Below are 18,218 nucleotides of genomic sequence, written 5' to 3'. Positions count from 1 at the left end.
TTTCCTGACTGTGTGGCAGATTGCAATAGCTTGAGTTTGGGGATGGATTAAAGCATCCCCAAGTGCTTCTGTACGGGGGTGGTCCTGAATCTCTTCAGCTTGGAAGGCAGACTGAGGGTCTGTCTGTATAAAGCATACTTTAAGGTCGCATCTTAAAACGTGACCAGCAGCAACTGTATCCTCACAGCTTCAGCACTGCTCAACAGATTTAGTGCAAAATCAACTGGGTGAGCTTTAACTGTTCATCAGATGGAGGCAGACCCTTTAGTCGCATAAAACAGCCTAAATGCTTGGTCTCAAAGTGAAATGTTTTTCTTGCTGCGCAAACTGGGAGAAGTGCAAACATTAAACAATAGTTTTTGAATCATGACTAGTACTCCTCCTTTGGTATTTCATTCAGACCACCAGTGAAATGGGTACAAAAGTAAGCTGCAAAAGGCCTTTACCTGACTGAATCAGTCAAACTTAACAGAATGAACATCTGAGGCAAATATTACATTTTGTGGCTTTGTAGGTAAAAACTTGGACAAGACAGAAGCAGTAAAAGCAATCTGGGCATTTATGAGGAGAGACTAATCTATTTAAAATAGTACATAAAGCTCACCTAAGAACTGAAAAGAGGAGAAGAAAGGATATACTAATCTTTGAAGTTATGAACATTTATGAAAGGAATTATTTAGTGTAAGACCTGACAATAAAAATAGAGGTTAAAACATGAGATTCGTAAATAGCCTCAGTACCAGGAAAATAATTTAATAATGAAATACAGTAATTTGTGAAATAGTTTTGGGTAGGTAAAATAAGTGATGGACACTCCTCTGTTTGAGTTTTTAAGACTGGGTCGGACAAAACAGAGAAAATACACTCTACAGATCAGTATGTATTTTCTATCTTTAACTTCTCCTGTTGTGTATTATCACTTAAAGAAACAAACAAGAGACAATCCTAACTGCAGGTTTCATGTCTAGGAGGCAGAGGAGTTGTTTTGTGAGCTGGGTTCTCACCATTCAGTGTCTGCATTCAGTGGCAGAACCCACATATCACACTACTCTTTATTTCTATTTGTGCTGGAGAAAACCTACATATGGAGATAATTGTAAACAACTACTCTCCTAGGAGAATGAGCAGCTGACTAAGCTATGTGTAGCACTATTACAGCCCTCCCTAAGGCACTCAATTGCATATCATGCAGAAAATGGTCATTTTACACCATTTTTTCAAATTAAATTTGAATTCACATGCTGCAGTGAATATATATTCATTCAATAACGTGAATACATATGCATTCACAATATAGTGAATATATATTCATTCAGTAATGAATAAAACCCAGCCTGTTTTATGCTGATGTATGAGAGAGAATATGAAGTTGTTTCAACATAACAATTAAGCTCCTGAACAAACTCTTTTTTTCCCATTTTCTACCCAATAGTTTTTATTTATCATGATTTTGATGTAGTGCCAAGTCATAGTATTTTTCATTTGAAATACTAACTGTATTTCCAGATTGAAGAGTACCATGAGCCTTCAGAAAGGCTCTGTCGTATAGATACAGATGTGTTACAGGATGTATTTACTTCTCCATCTGTGGATATTAATATAAACATGACTCAATCAAGGCATGAAACGAACTGAGGGATTTCATTAGGCTGTGTTGGTTCTGCAATGTTTAATCCTTAGCAGGTCATCTCCCATATTTTCTGCCCTTCTCTTGATCTAGCAGGCTATCTGCCACCAATCTCACTGGGAGTAGGATCTGTGCCTAGTTTTGAAAGTTCTACCTTGATAATTAGTTAAAATGATAAAAAGGTTCTGATTTACCCAAAAGTATACAAGTCTTCTCAGACGATCAGGGGTGCAGTATTTGCTTCAGTGACTTACAGGCTGACAATCAGGGCTCAGAGTTGTGCATGTTTTGTATTGCTAAAACCAGTGGTTCAAAACCAATGAGGCTTCAGAACACTGATAAATTGCTTTTTTTTGTTGCCAAGCTGTTGCCAGCTTACACTTTTGCCATAATTTTTTGTCTGCATTTCTGTATTTCTGTATTCTATTGCTGACCAACTAAAAAAAAAAAAAAAAAAAAAAAAAAAAAAAAGAGACTATTCCTCAGTCTGACACAGATCTCAATCTCTATAACTGTCCCTAGCTTTTTTAAAAAACAAACAGGCAAACAAATGAACAGTTGCAAAGACACGTTAATACTTTTCAACACAGCAATTGCCCAAATTCCTTGGTTTATTCATCTGTAGGATTAAATATGATGTTCAGTGATTTACTATTTCACACATCAGTGTAATGGTAGAGGAGGAGGAGGCACACAGTTTCTGTGAGAGGGGGGAGGACAAGAGGACCTTGGCATGGGAAAGGGAAAATAGGGGCTGGGTGGTAGGATGTTAGACTCATGCTGCGGTGATGGGGCAAACTCATGGTGAAGAGGAAGCAGGCTAGGAGGAAAGTGTGAGGGTGTAAGATAACTGGTAGTAAGGAGGAGTGGTGGGGAGATGGGAGGCACCTTGCCTGTGGTCTGAAGGGTGGTGGGAAAGGAGCAGAGGGTCTGGGGAGCTGAGCACAGGGGTTTCAGCAGGGCTGCATTCAGGAGCTGAATCTGGGATGCAGTAAAGCCTTTAACTCATATATCTGATAGGCTTAGCTGTGGCCTCTGGATGCCCACTTGCTCTTCTAACGGTTCATAGGGTCCTAGGATAATTCAGATTGGAAGGGACCTCAGGAAGTCCCTAAGCCAACGTCCTGCTCACAGCAGGTTCAGCTTGGGAGCCACCAGGCAGAGAGGAGATGGTGGGGGGTAATGTGCTGGCCACCTAGCATATTGTCTTAAACTGCCTTTTCTGGAGGAGTCAATGTCTTAAGCAGCTAAATGCACCTGACTGTGAGCCGGAGCCCAGGGGAGTTAAGGAAGAGGGTCAGAGCAGCTTTGAGGGATGTACATCTCTCACTGGGCTCCGGGCATACACTTTGATGCCTACCATTTGCCTTGCCGGCCAGGGAAAGCTGCAAAGCCAGCAGAAGGCAAAATGAGAAAATGCCAGCCTACAGTCTTGAGGCTCACAGGCTCCCTTCATATCCTTTCCCCTTTGGCCCACTGTTTCTAGTGAGCCACTGCCTGTGTCAAGGCAATCTGCCCTTGGTTTCTTAGATTTAACCTGGTTCAAACCCACCCCACAAACTGAAGAACATAAAAGACTAAAAGTCAAACTTGTGGAGCTTAAAACCCAGAAAATTAACAAAATAAAATTAAAATATTGTGTCAGCCAGTGTGTAATAACAAGGTGCTCTCTTGGCTGTGCTGCAGTGGCTTGCTTAAACTTCAGCCCTGAAGGTAATAACCAGTGTTTGCCAGGCTTCTGATCAGTCATGTATGTTCTCTAGCATCTCATCAGGTCCATGTAACTGTTCCCTACTTCTTCACTTAGATTTACCCCATTTGCTTTTCTTCTTAAATGCATACGAAGTGTTGGTGGCTTATCCACAGGGACAGCTGTCTTTGTGTTCAGAGTCTCTCCTGTGTCTCACTCTCCCCACCTTGGTGTTGCACCTCCCCTCCTACTTCAGTTTTTCCTCCAATCCCAGATGGCCTAATATATGTTCTTAAAAACCTCTCCTATTTTTAGATTCCTCTACATATTACGAATCATAAAGAACATTAATTATACATACACTCTGTTAAGCTCATGATCCCTTGTGCATTACCAGCTGTCTCTGGAGAAAGAGCTTGCTGTATTTGAATGCATTATTAAAGCAGATGACAGGCTGAGTGACAAGTTTCATTATCTGGCTGTGTTCCAGTGCCTCCCTGTGCCCACTGCCAGCCTCAGATTGTGATCCCCCCAAGCTGCCATTTGTCGTCTCCAGAGAGGCAGGCAGCAGAATTTTAGGCATAACTCATCTCACGCCAAATTGGACGCCAACACTGGAATTGAACCCTAGATTGCATTTACTAGATCTCTGTTGAATGCAGAGAGCTCAGTCAATGGGGTACTCAAACAAAAAAATAAATTCACTGAGGCATCAGTTCACTAAGCAACAGGTCTTTGTGGTGACAGTGACTGCCTAGGTGAGTGGGCTGAGGTACGATTTGGGAGAGCTATGACAGCAGGGAGACAGAGCAGTAATTAATTCTTGCACTATCTTGGGTTGATGCTGCTTCTTTCCTGTCCTCTCTCTTTTCTAAACCTAGGTAGCTCTGTTATTACCAGTGTTGCTTGGATACCAGTGTCTTTTCTCCAGCAAACTTGTCACTGAAACATTGAATAAAGAAAATGGTGTCAGGCAGCTTAGTTTCAGTGAGGCATTTTCAGTTGAAGATTCTTTTATTGCACTTATTTGTTTGCATAGGTCTTCATCACTCTAGATACGGTTCGAATTTATGACTTCTGCTATATCTGATTTTCTACTGACTGGATAACACATGATGCTGAATTCTAGTTCTCTGTTTACCTCTTGGTATGAACCTCTCTAGATTTGTCTAGAGTACATCTACTAGCTAACCACAAATTAAATTTTCCGTCAGAACAACAGAGACAATGAGGCAAAGATGGCTGCAAAAAGGTTGAACTTTTATTTCAAGAATAAACCAAGAATGTCACGCTGTAGGCAGGAAGAGATCTCTTATAACAGCAATCCATGATTTAGGTTGAATGTGTTCCTTCACTGTCCGTCCTAGGCAGAGTCTTTCTTTGAGCTTTCTAAATGAATCTAACATTACCGATGCACCTCTCCCAAAGGCCTTTCCTCATCTCTTTTCCATAGGAACTATGCAGCCTCTTTTGCTTCTCCTTAGAGGTAGATACTCTAAGGTTGCATGATGGAATAGAGCTATCTCTCCCAGGAGGCAAACAGTCTCATCCGTCTTAAGACCAAACCCCTTCTTCCCTCTTTAGCACATATCCACACTGAGCTGCTTACCAGAAATACTGACTTGATCACTACTGCTGCTCATCCACCCACTGCTGCCCATCCTGAAGAGACAGGGCTGGGAACAGGAGGACATTTCCAGGGCTCTCTTCCATTTTTCTCTTTCTGCATTACAAGTCACTCTAGAAGACCATGGGCAGTGCTCCTGTATGGTACATGTGTTGGTTCTTTCACCTGAATATTTGAAGACGTCACGACCACTCTCCTGGTTTATATTAAATGCTATGATTTTGCAGTGGCTTTCTTCCTCTCTACTGTACTGCTGCTACTTTACTTTTAAGTCTTTAATATATTAAAGTCTAAAGAAGTGCAGTTTTATCCCTCCATGAGGCAATTTGCTTTGAGCAAGTCCATACAGTGAGTTGGTAGCAAAATGGGGAATGAAACAGCAAGGCTGATTGGTGCCCAGCTTTCCTGACACTTCTACTTATGACTGAATCAGAGCAGTTTAAGCAGTGTCTGTGTAGGAGTCAGGAAGGGTATTGCATCTCTTCAACCACGTAAGAGCCTGCTGGATGAATTTAAAATCTTGCAAAGACTGAGGGTTGGTTGGTTGCCAGAATGGACTCCTGACTGGTTATATCATGGTATGGTGCAACAACAACAGCCATGAGATATATTTAAACTTGGCCTAGGGCAGCTTTTTGCTATAGCACTTGATATTCTAACGAATGTAAAAAATGTCTTCATATTTCTGTTCTAGGTAGTGCATTTATTTCTGTCTTATTCCTAAAGAAAACCATGAGGGCTGCTGATATATTGGGTAAGTAAGCATTTGCTAATACAGACATATGTGTCGCCATACGCTTAGCAAGCTGTAACTCTCACGCAGCCCCCCACCTTCACACTCCCACTTTCCCAAGCAAGTGATCCGAGGCAGGTACTTTCAAAATTGGGAAGAAGTGACAAAAAGAGAGAGAATCTTCAATGCATGTGGAAAAGACTGCATTCCCAAATCCTCTGCTCTTGTAACCATAATTCATGCGTTATGTGTCCTTATTGCTCATATTTATTTTCATTGTCTATTTTTGTCTCTGAGGTTGTATTTAGCATTATCTTTATGACTAAACCAAAATTTTAATAAAAACAATGAAGTTATTCAGTTATTCATTCAAATATAAGATTTTTTTCGTTATTGTATAGACATTGCACAAAAATTCAAGCTCAATTAAAAGTGACAACTTCTCTTTTGGTATTAATTTTATCACTTCAAAGAACAAATAGTCATGTTGTCAAGTGCTTTGTTAGGAAACATGGTCTTCACTATAAAAGCATGTCAACTTTTTGTCTGTGTCCAAAATTTTTTGCATATCAAAACTCCCAGCCTGAAAACAGTAATGGTGAGAATCAGGCATATTTCAGGGTTTGGGCTTTACACTGAGCCATCTCGGCTGGGACAGCGTACCTGATGTTGCTACAGGGCACCTGATATTTCTGTGGGGTTCCTAGCATCTAGGCTCGGTGGTCTATACTATAATGAGGACATCCCAGCTGTTCTCATGAATGTTTTGGAGAGATCTGTTCAGTATTGTTCCAGGAATACTAGATAATATTTATTTAGGTTTGGGATCCAAGTTTGCCAGCTCAGCTGCTACATTCAAAATCCCCCATTCCTTGACTGATCGTGTTTCCCTTATGGCCTTACGCATTGTATGTTGCTTTAACTAGTGTTCAGCACTGATTTATTTTATTTCTGTGAGTTCGACTTTGCAAGAAGGATTTAACAATGTTGCTACATTCCATAGGAATGAGCTGTATGATGGGAAATATGGTGATGTTTTTGTAAGCACATAAATATAGAACAGTTCTGCTTTTCCAAAGGAACTGTGTGTGATAGCAGTGCCAGCAAAGCCCTCCGGATGTGCTTTGTTTTGTATTCCTGAGTCTTGTATTCCACACCGATTTATAGTTTTGCCAAGAATTTTAAAGATTACTTGAAAAAAAAATCATTATCTAATACCTTCCTTAATCCAATACAGTTTATGAGCTCAGGATCAGCTCACTTCTATCTTGATACCTCGATGAACATCTGTGTTTGTCAGCTGGCTGTCCACAAGGCAGAAGTTCCAGATTTTAATTACAAGAAAATAATGCAAGCTTGACCTTGAAAAGGGGCCCTGGTAACCTAATGTCTAAACAGTCTTTTACAAATCAACCTTTTTTAAAACAGTTAATAGGTCTGCAAATACAACAGGGAGCAGCCAAAATGTTGGCTGCACGACAGCTTCACATAAGCATCGGATTGGAACGTATGTGTTGCACCTAATGTTTGCAGGGCAGATCAATACGTGATGCAGATCTCTGTGGCCACACTGACTTTGAGAGTTATGTTTATTTACACTGGTTAATGATCTAGCTGTCTGCCTCAGTAAGCAACTTGTCCTTTCACTTGTTTAGGATACATTTATGTGGCCTGCGTTGCACCTGTGAGAAATACAAAGGATTGATTCTCCTTTGTGTTGCACTTGGTATAAGAATTGAGAATATTTGAAAATGCATTGCTGAGTAGGAACCTTAATCCATGAGGCTTTACTGACAGCTTTTTTCATATTTCCAAAATCCTTTGAGTCTTTAATAAAAATTACACTAGGTAAGACCACAATTGCAAGGCAACACAATTACCTAAGCCCAGATCTGATCAAAAGGACTTAAATTTTCTTCTAGAAGCTATTTACAAATGATCTGGAGAGCAAGGATGACCATGACTACGAAATACTGTATTACCAAAAGAAAGTGTCCTTTTCTTTAAAGGAGGAACATTGACAGTAACCGGGACATACTTGTTGGTGACGTTCGCTCCAAATATACCCAAAGATCTCACAGCAAGAAGAGTACAGAATTACTTAGTGAGCTGGCCCTTTTTGGTATATTCGGTGAGTATCTGGTTCGTACTGCCCCCTAAACCAGAAAAGCTGGGATTGTTGGGCTTTTTGCAGCATTAAGAATTAGTGGCAGAAAAACTGCTCCTGAGGACAGGAGATTCATAGGGGAGAGAGCAAGTCTTGGGGTCATTACCTCAGTCCCCAAGATGAAAAAAAGCTGAACCAAAAGATGCCTTTCAAACTACGTGCCAGGGGAAGGTCACAGTTGTGCAGGATTAACAAGAATGGAAGGATTTGGGGGTTTGGTGCGTTTGAGGGAAAACCGAAGTATTGGTACTGCTTATATTTCCTGTATGTGTGTTCATGCCACACTGTCTGCATATACATCTAAGCTGCAGTGCTTTTCTGGAATGTGATGGACTTGTGCTTTTAAAAATCAACTTATGTGTGCTCTTGGTCCTGCTTTTTTCTTTCATATCACTCTGTTTTATCCTCATGCTATTCAGCCTGGCCGAAAGGAGCTTTGCATGGAATTGAGATGCAGAGAGGCGGCCTGTTTCACTGCCACTCAGGTTGATCTGAACCTGAGTTTGAATTCAAATACAAAAATACAATTTTAATTAAAGTATCTGTATACAAACTTCAAATACCATAGGTCTTCTTTGATGTATTTAATTAGCATCAATAAAAAGACCAGAGTGAGTAGGAGGAATTTCTCTCTCTCTTTTTCTCTGGAATGCTGAAAATTTGTTCCTCCAGCTGAATGTAAAAGATGCAATATAGGAGCTTCAGAAGCAGTCACTTTTTTCCCAGCAAAGTGACTCACTTGGGTTAGGCTATTAGTGCCCAGGCTTTTCTCAGTAGGAAGCTCAGTTAGAAAGCCACTGAGTAGACAGTTTAAGGACCTTAATCTTTTAGCCAACCTGCATGCTTTACATACATCTAACTATCCATGAGACTACTGATTAGGAAGAAAGTATATGATAGCACAAAAAAATGTTGAACCTCATGCTCAATTTTTTGGTGCATTTTAAAAGCTCCTGAAAGATGGTTATGTAGCTCAATGGAAGAAATTAATAATCACGCTGCATAAATCACAACATGCACTTTCATTCAGGCAGTAGAGAGGCTTTTGAAGGCAATGCCCAAGATTTTGGGGGTACTCAGGAAGGGTAGCTTCAGCCTCAGCAAGATCTTCAGCAAATCCATGTAATCAGCAGAGGGAGAGATACTTCTTTAGGATGGGGTTCAGAACAGGGGTCTCAGTGCTCACTGCAGGACCCTCTCTCTTTTCTGCTGAATATCACCCTCTACCATGCAGTTCCACCTATAGCTACTAAAACAGCCTGGCATTTTAATCACTGATTTCAAATTGCTGACTCACCCATTTGTGTAGAGGTGGTGGAGGGAGAAAACTCCCCGTTCACACCCAGTGGCACCAGAAATTTCTGTGCCATACGCTGTTCACATTTTCTTAAAACCAAGAGGTTGCTGGGAAAGGACTTTTCCGCATCTGAGGACTTTTTTGCCTTTGGTTCAGGAAAAGTCAATAAGACCACAGTTGAATGCCTAGGAAGACCATGCTGTATTCTTAGAAGACATTATGAGGAGTTGGTAGGTAAACCCTGGCCTTTCTTTCCCCTCTTCTCTCTTTTTCCTGCCTCAGCCAGCATCCAATTCTACATGTACAGCACGGGTTGCAGGGAAGGACAGAGCAAGTACATAGTAAATCTTGTTGACTTAAAAACATATCAAGCTTTATTTGTACCTTCTGCTCCCTGTATTCATCTGTTTTGAGCTTCCTCTGTCCAAAGAGGGAGGAGTGAAAGGCTCCACAAGAAACTCTGAGATACCAGCATGATTATCCTAATACGCTGCTGGAAGTTGAAGCAAACCCTGCTGTAAACACTCTCTTTGGGCAGGGATCTAGATCTTCATAATTACGTGTGAAATGCCCAGCACAGGTTGGCTGCCAAGATATAAAAAAGTACAGCAGCGGTTGCAGAATTTTCAGTATAAATATATAGCGAGGAGACAGTACAGCAGTATAATGCAGTCCAACATTCGTTCTAAAAGTAGCCATGAAGTGTGGTCTGCAGAGAAATACAAAGCCCCAGTGGTACAAAATGTTCTCTGTGGGTGATAAACCATCCCCATGTGGCACTCCTCTGGCATCAGAGGAGTTCTGCAGAAATCACCTCTAGTTCCCGCATGAGATATCTTTGAGTCAGCTTCTGAGATTTTGCATTAGCATAATCATGTCTGAGCAAGAATGACTATCCTAGCTTGTTTCTTTTTCTTTTGCTTATGTGCACTTTGAGTCACTACAGAAGACATCAATTATAGATGAAGCTCTCAGGTTTCCCTGAACAGAAGTGTAGCAAGTATTGGGTTGTTAATATTTAATGTCTGTAAAATCAGGTTCAAAACATTTCTGCTTTTCCTTCAAAGTGCCTAGAAGACCTTCCTCGTTCATTGGTCTGTACGTTGCTGTATATCCTGGAAAAACAGTTGAGACAGACAACATGGTATTTTGTTCTGGTGCCTTCTGGTAAAGCTTAGAAACATGGAAAACATCATGATTATAAAAAAAATATTGATGAGATATGGGCTTGAGAAGACTTCGGTAGAGATTAGTTATAATAGCAAAAATGATTGTAAACAGGTCATGTTCCTTCAATTCCTCTAAACAGAATATGTGAAGCTGATATAATGTATGCATTTCCCATTCCTGGACTTTGTATTTAACACTACCACAGCTATCAACTGTGAGAGTGAGCACTATTTTGGATAATTCTCAGGAGACAATCATAGGCAACAGCTGGGGCACCCCAGGAGGCTCCTTGTTGGTGTGAGGTCCTGTTAGGAGCCATGCACTCCTCTTGCAGGGTGACTCAATGTGATGGCCTCTCCCTTGTCTTGTGATTAAAGGCGACCTCTTGGTGGGTCACCAAACAGCAGAGAACCATTGAAGAATAGTTTGGCTCCTGGGCAGCACGAGGTGAGAACTAATTGCTTGAATTTCATGCTTAGTGTGTGAGACTTGACAGAGCTGAGTAAACTTAAATAACAGCCCTGAAAAGCAAACATCAGCTTTCTCCCCAGGTTCAGCCACAGGACTGCTATCTCTGGCCCTACACCATTGCTGCTTTTGGGGCTTCACCAGGAGACAGAAGCAGCCAAGCACACAGACCTGTGCACCCCTTCCAGAGCTGCCATCAGGGACATTTTTATGTCCTTTTGATGGTTTTGCTTGGCTGTTTCCTTTCAGAAGTAAATCTTCTTGGTGAGTTTGTTTGCTTTTAAAAAGGAGGAGATCACAGTGGAGGTTTATGGCAGCTTTAGCAAGAGAAGAGCTGACGACAGGATGACAACTGACAAAGGGCTGATGGACAGAGCCAGCAACGATGACCTGGTTCAGTTGAGGTCAGTGGTGCTCAGCACTACTTGCCACTCTGGGGGTCGGAGTGAGGTGGAAGAGGGAGTGGAATGCCAGGGCTGGTGTGATGGAGTGGTTTTAGCCAATAACTGTCCATGGGCTTGGTTTTGGATGATTGTTCTTGCGTGGTTTGAAATCTGAGTGGCAGGGCAGATGATGGGGCTTCCCTCCATTGGCATTGTGATTAAAGTTGTCTAGGGGATATAAAATGGGTCAATACCCAAGGTGTAGCTGGCTGCCTACAGTAGGGCTGGCCCATGGGTTTCAGCACATCCTGTGCCAACCAGTCCAAGGGTCTGCGAGAGGTGATGGGTACTCAGGTTTGCACTGGTGAGGGTAGCAGATCTCACAGTGCTGTGTTACTTGGTGCCATGGCCCCATCCCAGTCACACCAGCACATGCGCTAGCCCTGAACGGTCATGTCATGAAAGAGGATACCTAGGACATCTCTGCAACTTCTTTCTTAGCCTGGGTACCTTTCCATGTGGGGAATATTTGTTTAGCACAGCTTTCTTCTGTTCTGTTAGCAGTTGTTCACTGTCAAAATAGCAACTGAAGCTATTTGGAGGCTGTTGTAATTGCAGCCTGAAAACGCAATATTCCCCACTGGCCCCAAGATGTGTTTGTCAGCGGCACAAAGAGCAAAGTTGCTACCTTTACTTCTCCTCTCGAATTCCCATGAAAACCTGTTGCAGTTTTCCACAGGGAGGCCAAGATGAACTCACATGTCTGCAGATCTTAACACGACTTCTGCCTTTGTTCCTGATACACCTGGTGTTACACTGTTGAATAAAGCTGGGGAGGCTGGCCAAGTTACTGACTGTGAGACTGAAGCAAAAGCCACTCTTCTACCAGCTGATGGCCCAGCTTTCACCTCTGAGTGGAAGCCTGGTGGGGAGGGATGTAGCCCTAAGGGGAGATGAGACCAGCACCTTTATGATATTCAACACGTTACAAAAACAAACAAACAAGCCCCCAAAAAAACAAAAAAACCCTCGTTTACATTTTTTCTTTTTAATCTTGTGATAAATATTTGACATTTTTTAAAGAAATGTGGTAAAAAATCCAAATTTGTGGTTTTAGTACTCTGAAATGAAATTGTCTCTTGATTGTCTTTGGGAGCAAGGGATCAGCGTGAAGGTAAATAAAAAATTAATTAAAGTGTAATTATGTTCTGTTCATATTTTTGAACACTACTAAACTGAGGGAGGTGTGAGTGTGGCAGAGCATTTTAGTGATTGAATGTAGCTGATGGCTGCTTTCCTGGTGCAGTCCCCCTCCAAAATGAGAAATTGGCTATGTTACATTATATAACCACCGTTAGTAACTGTTCAGTCGCTTCTTTCAAAATTTCATCAGCGCAACACCCAGTTATTTTTGAGTGTAGTGCTGCCTTATGGTGGCTGATGGTTTAAGAGTGGAGCAGCATTATAAGACATAAAATAGTATGTTGGTGACAAATCCAATGAGATAGACATGAGGTTTTTCTATGGCTTGTTGGCAAAAAAATGACAATAACCAGGTTCAGTAATGATGACGATTCCATATTCTGTCTTATTTCACCCTTTTGATTACTTTCCAACATGCACAAACAAACTTCTCTTTCTTCATGCCGTCCGTAAGTCTTCTGAGCACCTCTCATGGCAGTGGTCCATCATCCCTGTTTTCTTACGTCTTCTGGGCTTCACAGAAGGTTTTTGGCTCTTGCACTTGCTGTTTCCTTTAGGCATAGAGGGGTATTTGGGCAATGTAGGTAGGAGGGAGAACACCCACACTTTTGAGATGGCAAAAGGCAAGAGTTACTAAGGGAATCTGCAAAGAGACACATTAACAGCAAGTCAATAAATTTAACTGTCTGTCACTTAGCTGTCAGAGGTTATTGAAGCAGCAAGTCTGGACTGTGCACAGTGTAGGTAAAGCTGCTTCAGCAGCTGCAGATGTCCTGCAGTGTGGTCTGCTAGTGTGTCATTGAGCTTTTCAAGGTCAGCTCCTGACAGGTACCTGTGATTTGAGAACCACCACATGAAATAAATTTTTTCCTCCTTACAGTGTATGGCAAAACTTTGAACAAAAGAACAGCGGTTTGGGGGTTATTTTTAGTGGGACTGGGGAGAAGGGCAAAGAGGGTAGCAAAAATAAGCTTGCATGTCATAAAGAGTGACACTAGGAATACCATAGCTAGAAGGAGAGACTGCTGTTCCTCCAGGTAAGTGTTTTATTCCACAGGAATTATAAACAGAGTTTCCGTAAGAATTATTACCAATAAACACGGGTATTTTGCTGTCACATTAAAAAGCTCTTCTCAATGCTACCAGAGACAAAATATAGCTAGAAGTGCAAAAAGAAAAATAAAGAAATAAGAAATCCTCATAGTTTCACTTTTGCTATAACAGGAAATATAACTGACAACAATTGTTTGATAGCTCAGTCAACTGGCAATAAGGTTCGTTTTTAGCAGAAGATGCTTAATAAAGTAATTCTCTTTGAAATGTTAGAGCAGAGAAAGTGAATGTGAGATCTCAAAAACTTTGAATGAAGTATTTATTGCATATCACATATGAAGTATACATATTACATATTACTTCACAACTCTAACTTTCTTCCCCTTAATTTTCAGATCTTAGAAATTCTAATATTCTGCATTCTCCTCTACTTTTACAAAAGAAAGGCTGTGAAACACATCGTGGTTTTGTTAATGATGGTAGCACTACTGGGTAAGAACATAATATTCACTTTAATGTTCCTATCTGTTTCTTGTCACTCAGTCTCCCCAGCTAGTTTAGATTAGGTATATCTCAAAACAGTGTGCTGAAGGAGAATCATTGAAACATTTCATGTGATTCTTACTGTGGTCTCTTTTTGAAGTGAAAAGCTGATTATGAAACATAGTTTCTATGCTTATTGGTGGGACTATTTCTTTTTACAGATATCCTGAAATTAATATGCTGTGAGCAGTGGTATTCTGAAGCTTTAACACTTTAGTGTTAGGTCCTGGGAAAGCAGACTGTTGGAAACTTTTGTTTCGGAGAGCAGGCTAGCTGTGAAAATCAGTTCTTTAAGACAGAGCTGCTTAAGACCTTGTCTGCACTCTGTAAACAAATGCAGTGATATGCTGTGACTATACAGGAACTTTTCTTTGAATTATTTATGCCTGTTTGCATATGCAACATTTCATACTTTACCACCTTCCCAGGAGCATAACAAGAACTCAGTGGGCATGAAGTTTGCATTCTGATGAATGTTGCTACAATCCACACCCAGGGAAACAAGGGAGATCATTTTATCAGGCAGCTTTCAATAAAGTTAAACTTGAATCAGTTTTGAAGAATGTCAGGAGGCTGTCTCTAAAGCTCTCTAAAACTGCCTGCAGGCATATATTAAGAATTTGTCACCACCCTGTGTCTTCTCCCATCCTTGTCTTGTCACTTTTCCATGGTGGGACTGTTGTGGGTTGACCCTGGCCAGAATGCCAGGTGCCCACCAAAGCCACTCTATCACTCCCCCTCCTTAACTGGACAGGAGAGAGGAGAGGAAAAAAAAATAACAACAGGCTTGTGGGGTTGAGATAAGGACAGGGAGATCACTCAGCATTTACCGTCACGGGCAAAACAGACTTAACTGAAAGGAAATGTGATTTATTACCAATTAACTCAGAGAGGAGTAATGAGAAATAAACCCAAATCTTAAAACACCTTCCCCCCACCCCTCCCTCCTTTCCCGGGCATAACCTTGATCCCGATTTTCCTCCCTTCTCCCTGCAACGGCACAGGGGAAAAACAGGGAATGGGGGTTGGGGTCAGTTCATCACACTGTTGTGTTCTGCCGCTTCTTCCTCCTCAGGGGGAGGACTCCTCACACGTTTCCCCTGCTCCAATGTGGGGTCCCCCTCACGGGAGAAGGTCCTCCATGACTTCTCCAACGTGAGTCTTCCCATGGGTTCAGTCCTTCATGAACTGCTCCAGCGTGGGTCTCTTCCATGGTGTGCAGTCCTTCAGGAACTGACTGCTCCAGCGTGAGCCCCCCTTACGGGGTCTCTGGCAGTAAACCTGCTCCAGCGTGGGCTTCTCTCTCTCCATGGGCCACAGGTCTTGCCAGGAGCCTGCTCCGGTCATAGCTTCCTTCAGGTATCCACCTACTCTGGCGTGGGGGCCCTCCACGGGGCGTAGGCAGTCATCTGCTCCACCGCCCATGGGCTGCAGGGGGACAGCCTGCCTCACCACGGTCTTCACCACAGGCCGCAGGGGAATCGCTGCTCCGGCGCCTGGAGCGTCTCCTCCCCCTCCTTCTTCACTGACCTTGGTGTCTGCAGGATGTTTCTCTCCCATATTCTCACTCCTCTCACTCGCTGCAATTACTGCTGCCCAACAACTTTTTTTCACTCTCTTAAATACGTTATCACAGAGGCGAAAAACGCTGTCGCTGATTGGCTCGGCCTTGGCCAGTGGCGGGTCCATCTTAAAGCCGGCTGGCATTGGCTGCATCTGACATAGGGGAAACTTCTAGCAGCTTTGTACAGAAGCCACCCCTGTAACCCCCCCGCTACCAAAACCTTGCCATGTAGACCCGTTATAGGGACACCACATTTCTTTGGTTGAAGTGAAAGGTGCTTGAACTGTGCCATTGAAGTCAACAGTCATATTTTCACTGGGTTCAGTGGATCCATGTGTCAGTCTGCAAAGGCTTACAAAGCACATTTGGAGCTGGTCGTGAGCATTTTGATAAAACAGGATTTTACCAAAGTTTGCCAGTTACACAGTTTGGATTTAACTGAATGTGAAAAACCCTCACAGATTTATTAACCGCCTTCCTTCAAATCCCTGAGTGGTTTCTTACCCAGCTGAAAAGCTCAGACTCTCAGATCAACCTTTTGGAACCGTCTTCCTATTTAAGTTTCCCAGCACTAGGAACATTAGGATCCATGCTCCCTGCATGAGGCAGAGATGGAAGAGCCCCAAAACCCTTAGATCTAACTGTTCGACTGTTCTTGGGTTGGAGGAGTGATGTGTGAGTCCAGCCATCCCCCAGCTCCTAGCACGGAGCCCAGGAGCTTTGGCAGAGCTTACACGGGCTGTCCTGCTGCTTCCAACCCTGCCACAAGGACCATGAAGCACTGTGTGCTCCTGAGCAATGTGCGTGTCCAGACTTCTTGTCACACAGCTGGAAGCCTGAAGATCCCCAGATAGGCTTCTACACTTGACACTTGACTGCTGCAGTTCTGGGCAGACCCACCATGATGGCTGCCCCAAGCAAGGTCAACACACAGCATCGGGAGACAGGGTCTCTTGGGCTGCGTAGCCCTGCATGCTTATTTTGCCATGGAGCCTGCCAGCCCTGATGCCACAAGTGCCAAATGGATGCGTGGGTCTGCTGCACAGCAGCAGGGCTGCAAACCTGTGCCCCAGCAGGCACTAACTGCGGTTTGGTGGTCAGGCTGCAATCAACTAAAAATACAATTTCAGCTGGTGGCTGCTGAGGTTTTAGTGAGCACATGCAGCTTGAGGAAAAATGTGTCATTATTTCTGCTCTATTAAAAAAGACACCAACAAACAAATCCTGGTTCATGGGAACTTTCGAAATACTGACATTTCCCTTGAGCGGGAAACCCAGAACTGTGGCTGGCTCTGGTTCCTGCAGCTGTCCTGGTGCCTGGCAGTCCCCACAAAGCTACACTTAGAGCCTTCTGCTTGGTCTTTGACCTTTCTGCTGAGCAAAGTGGTGGGGCTGAGAGGGCCCAGAGGCTTTGCTCCCAGCTGTCTGGCACATGAACTGCCCTTGGAGGTCCCTGGCTGCAGGAGGGTTAGATGAGGCTTGGGGTCTTGGTGGCAGCTCGTGGAAAGGGATTTCTCTCTTTTCTGATATCTGCACAGATACATTCCTGCTTGAGGGATGTAAATTAAATGTAGAAAGGTTTCTTTAAAGAGGGGGCAGCCTTTGTGTTTCACTGGATATGAGAGCTACTTTCATTAATAAAGAAAATACAGAGGTGATCATAAAATCTGCAAAAATTTTGCTTAGTACAACTCTGCAAGTTCATTTGGTGAGAATTATCTTACCTCATGTATATACTGGGAGTTCTCATGAGTTTGGGGGAAATATTTCAGATTAAAGTGGGATTTCTGAGTTTCCTGCCTTTACAGCTGGAAAATGACATCATTTGTCACACTAGCCATGGCGGGGTGTGTGTGTGTCGTTCTATCAGAGATGGGAAAACCATTTCCCAGGTTTTGAAACTTATTCCAGGGCTACTTTAACTAAAAAGGTCATTCCATTTTTCAAAAAACCTAAACCAATCAACCAAACAAACAAAAAACCCCTGATGTCTTCTTTTCTGGTTTGTTAAAATTATAAGGGATGGAAACTGCCCTTTCATCAGTAACAATCTTTCAGCAATCTTTACCCATAGTTGGGCAATTTAAACTACTAATTTTTACTTATAAGTGTTCTTCTAAAATAATAAGTCCCTCATATTAGAGTGCAAATCTCAATTTTTGTGTAGGCTGCTTGTCGGGGCTTGAATGCGTTTTTTGGCCTTTTACTATACCATTAGTACCACTGCAGGCCAGCATTTGACCTCTTCTCAGTTTTACTGCCGTGTTTGTTAAACCAGTCCACCAACTTCAGGTACAGAGCAAGAAGTGAAGCACTTGGTGGAAAGGTTGTCATGAAAACAGTGAATTTCATGATGGTGAACAGGAGCATCACAAGATGTATGCAAGTCTTAAACTCCCCCTGAACTTTTGGACTTGCTATGAGAAAAATGCTTGCATCAAAACCACAGACCTGAATTTCTTCTTCTTCCCCCACCTTTTCTCTCAACCCTTGGCCTGAACTTTTTGCACAATGCAGCTCTCCTCGCCAATCTGAATTTTGCAGTTACGGGAGGATGAATCAGACCACTGAAATTCAACACTCCTCGGCTCTGGAAGAGGGTGGAACTGGATCCCAGCTGGGGGACGGTGCTTCTGACGATTAATTACCTTTTTTCAAAGGTTATCTCTGCACCCTGATTCTTCTTATAATTT

General features: G+C 42.6%; 1 protein-coding gene across 1 annotated transcript in view; it reads left to right on the top strand.

The window, feature by feature from the left end:
* The window catches only part of NIPAL2 (NIPA like domain containing 2), a 52,009-nt gene that overhangs the window by 26,443 nt on the left and 7,348 nt on the right, over positions 1-18,218 (top strand). The window contains exons 4-6 of the mRNA XM_086465693.1: positions 5,639-5,698; positions 7,687-7,808; positions 13,814-13,910. Of these exons, the coding sequence (XP_086321819.1) occupies positions 5,639-5,698; positions 7,687-7,808; positions 13,814-13,910 (279 nt within the window). The remainder of the gene's footprint in view (positions 1-5,638; positions 5,699-7,686; positions 7,809-13,813; positions 13,911-18,218) is intronic.

This window comes from Leptosomus discolor, chromosome 5, assembly GCF_034619465.1.
Source record: "Leptosomus discolor isolate bLepDis1 chromosome 5, bLepDis1.hap2, whole genome shotgun sequence".
Classification (NCBI taxonomy): domain Eukaryota; kingdom Metazoa; phylum Chordata; class Aves; order Leptosomiformes; family Leptosomidae; genus Leptosomus; species Leptosomus discolor.
The sequence above is the reverse complement of the archived record's forward strand: the minus strand, read 5'-3'. Positions and strand labels throughout refer to the sequence as shown.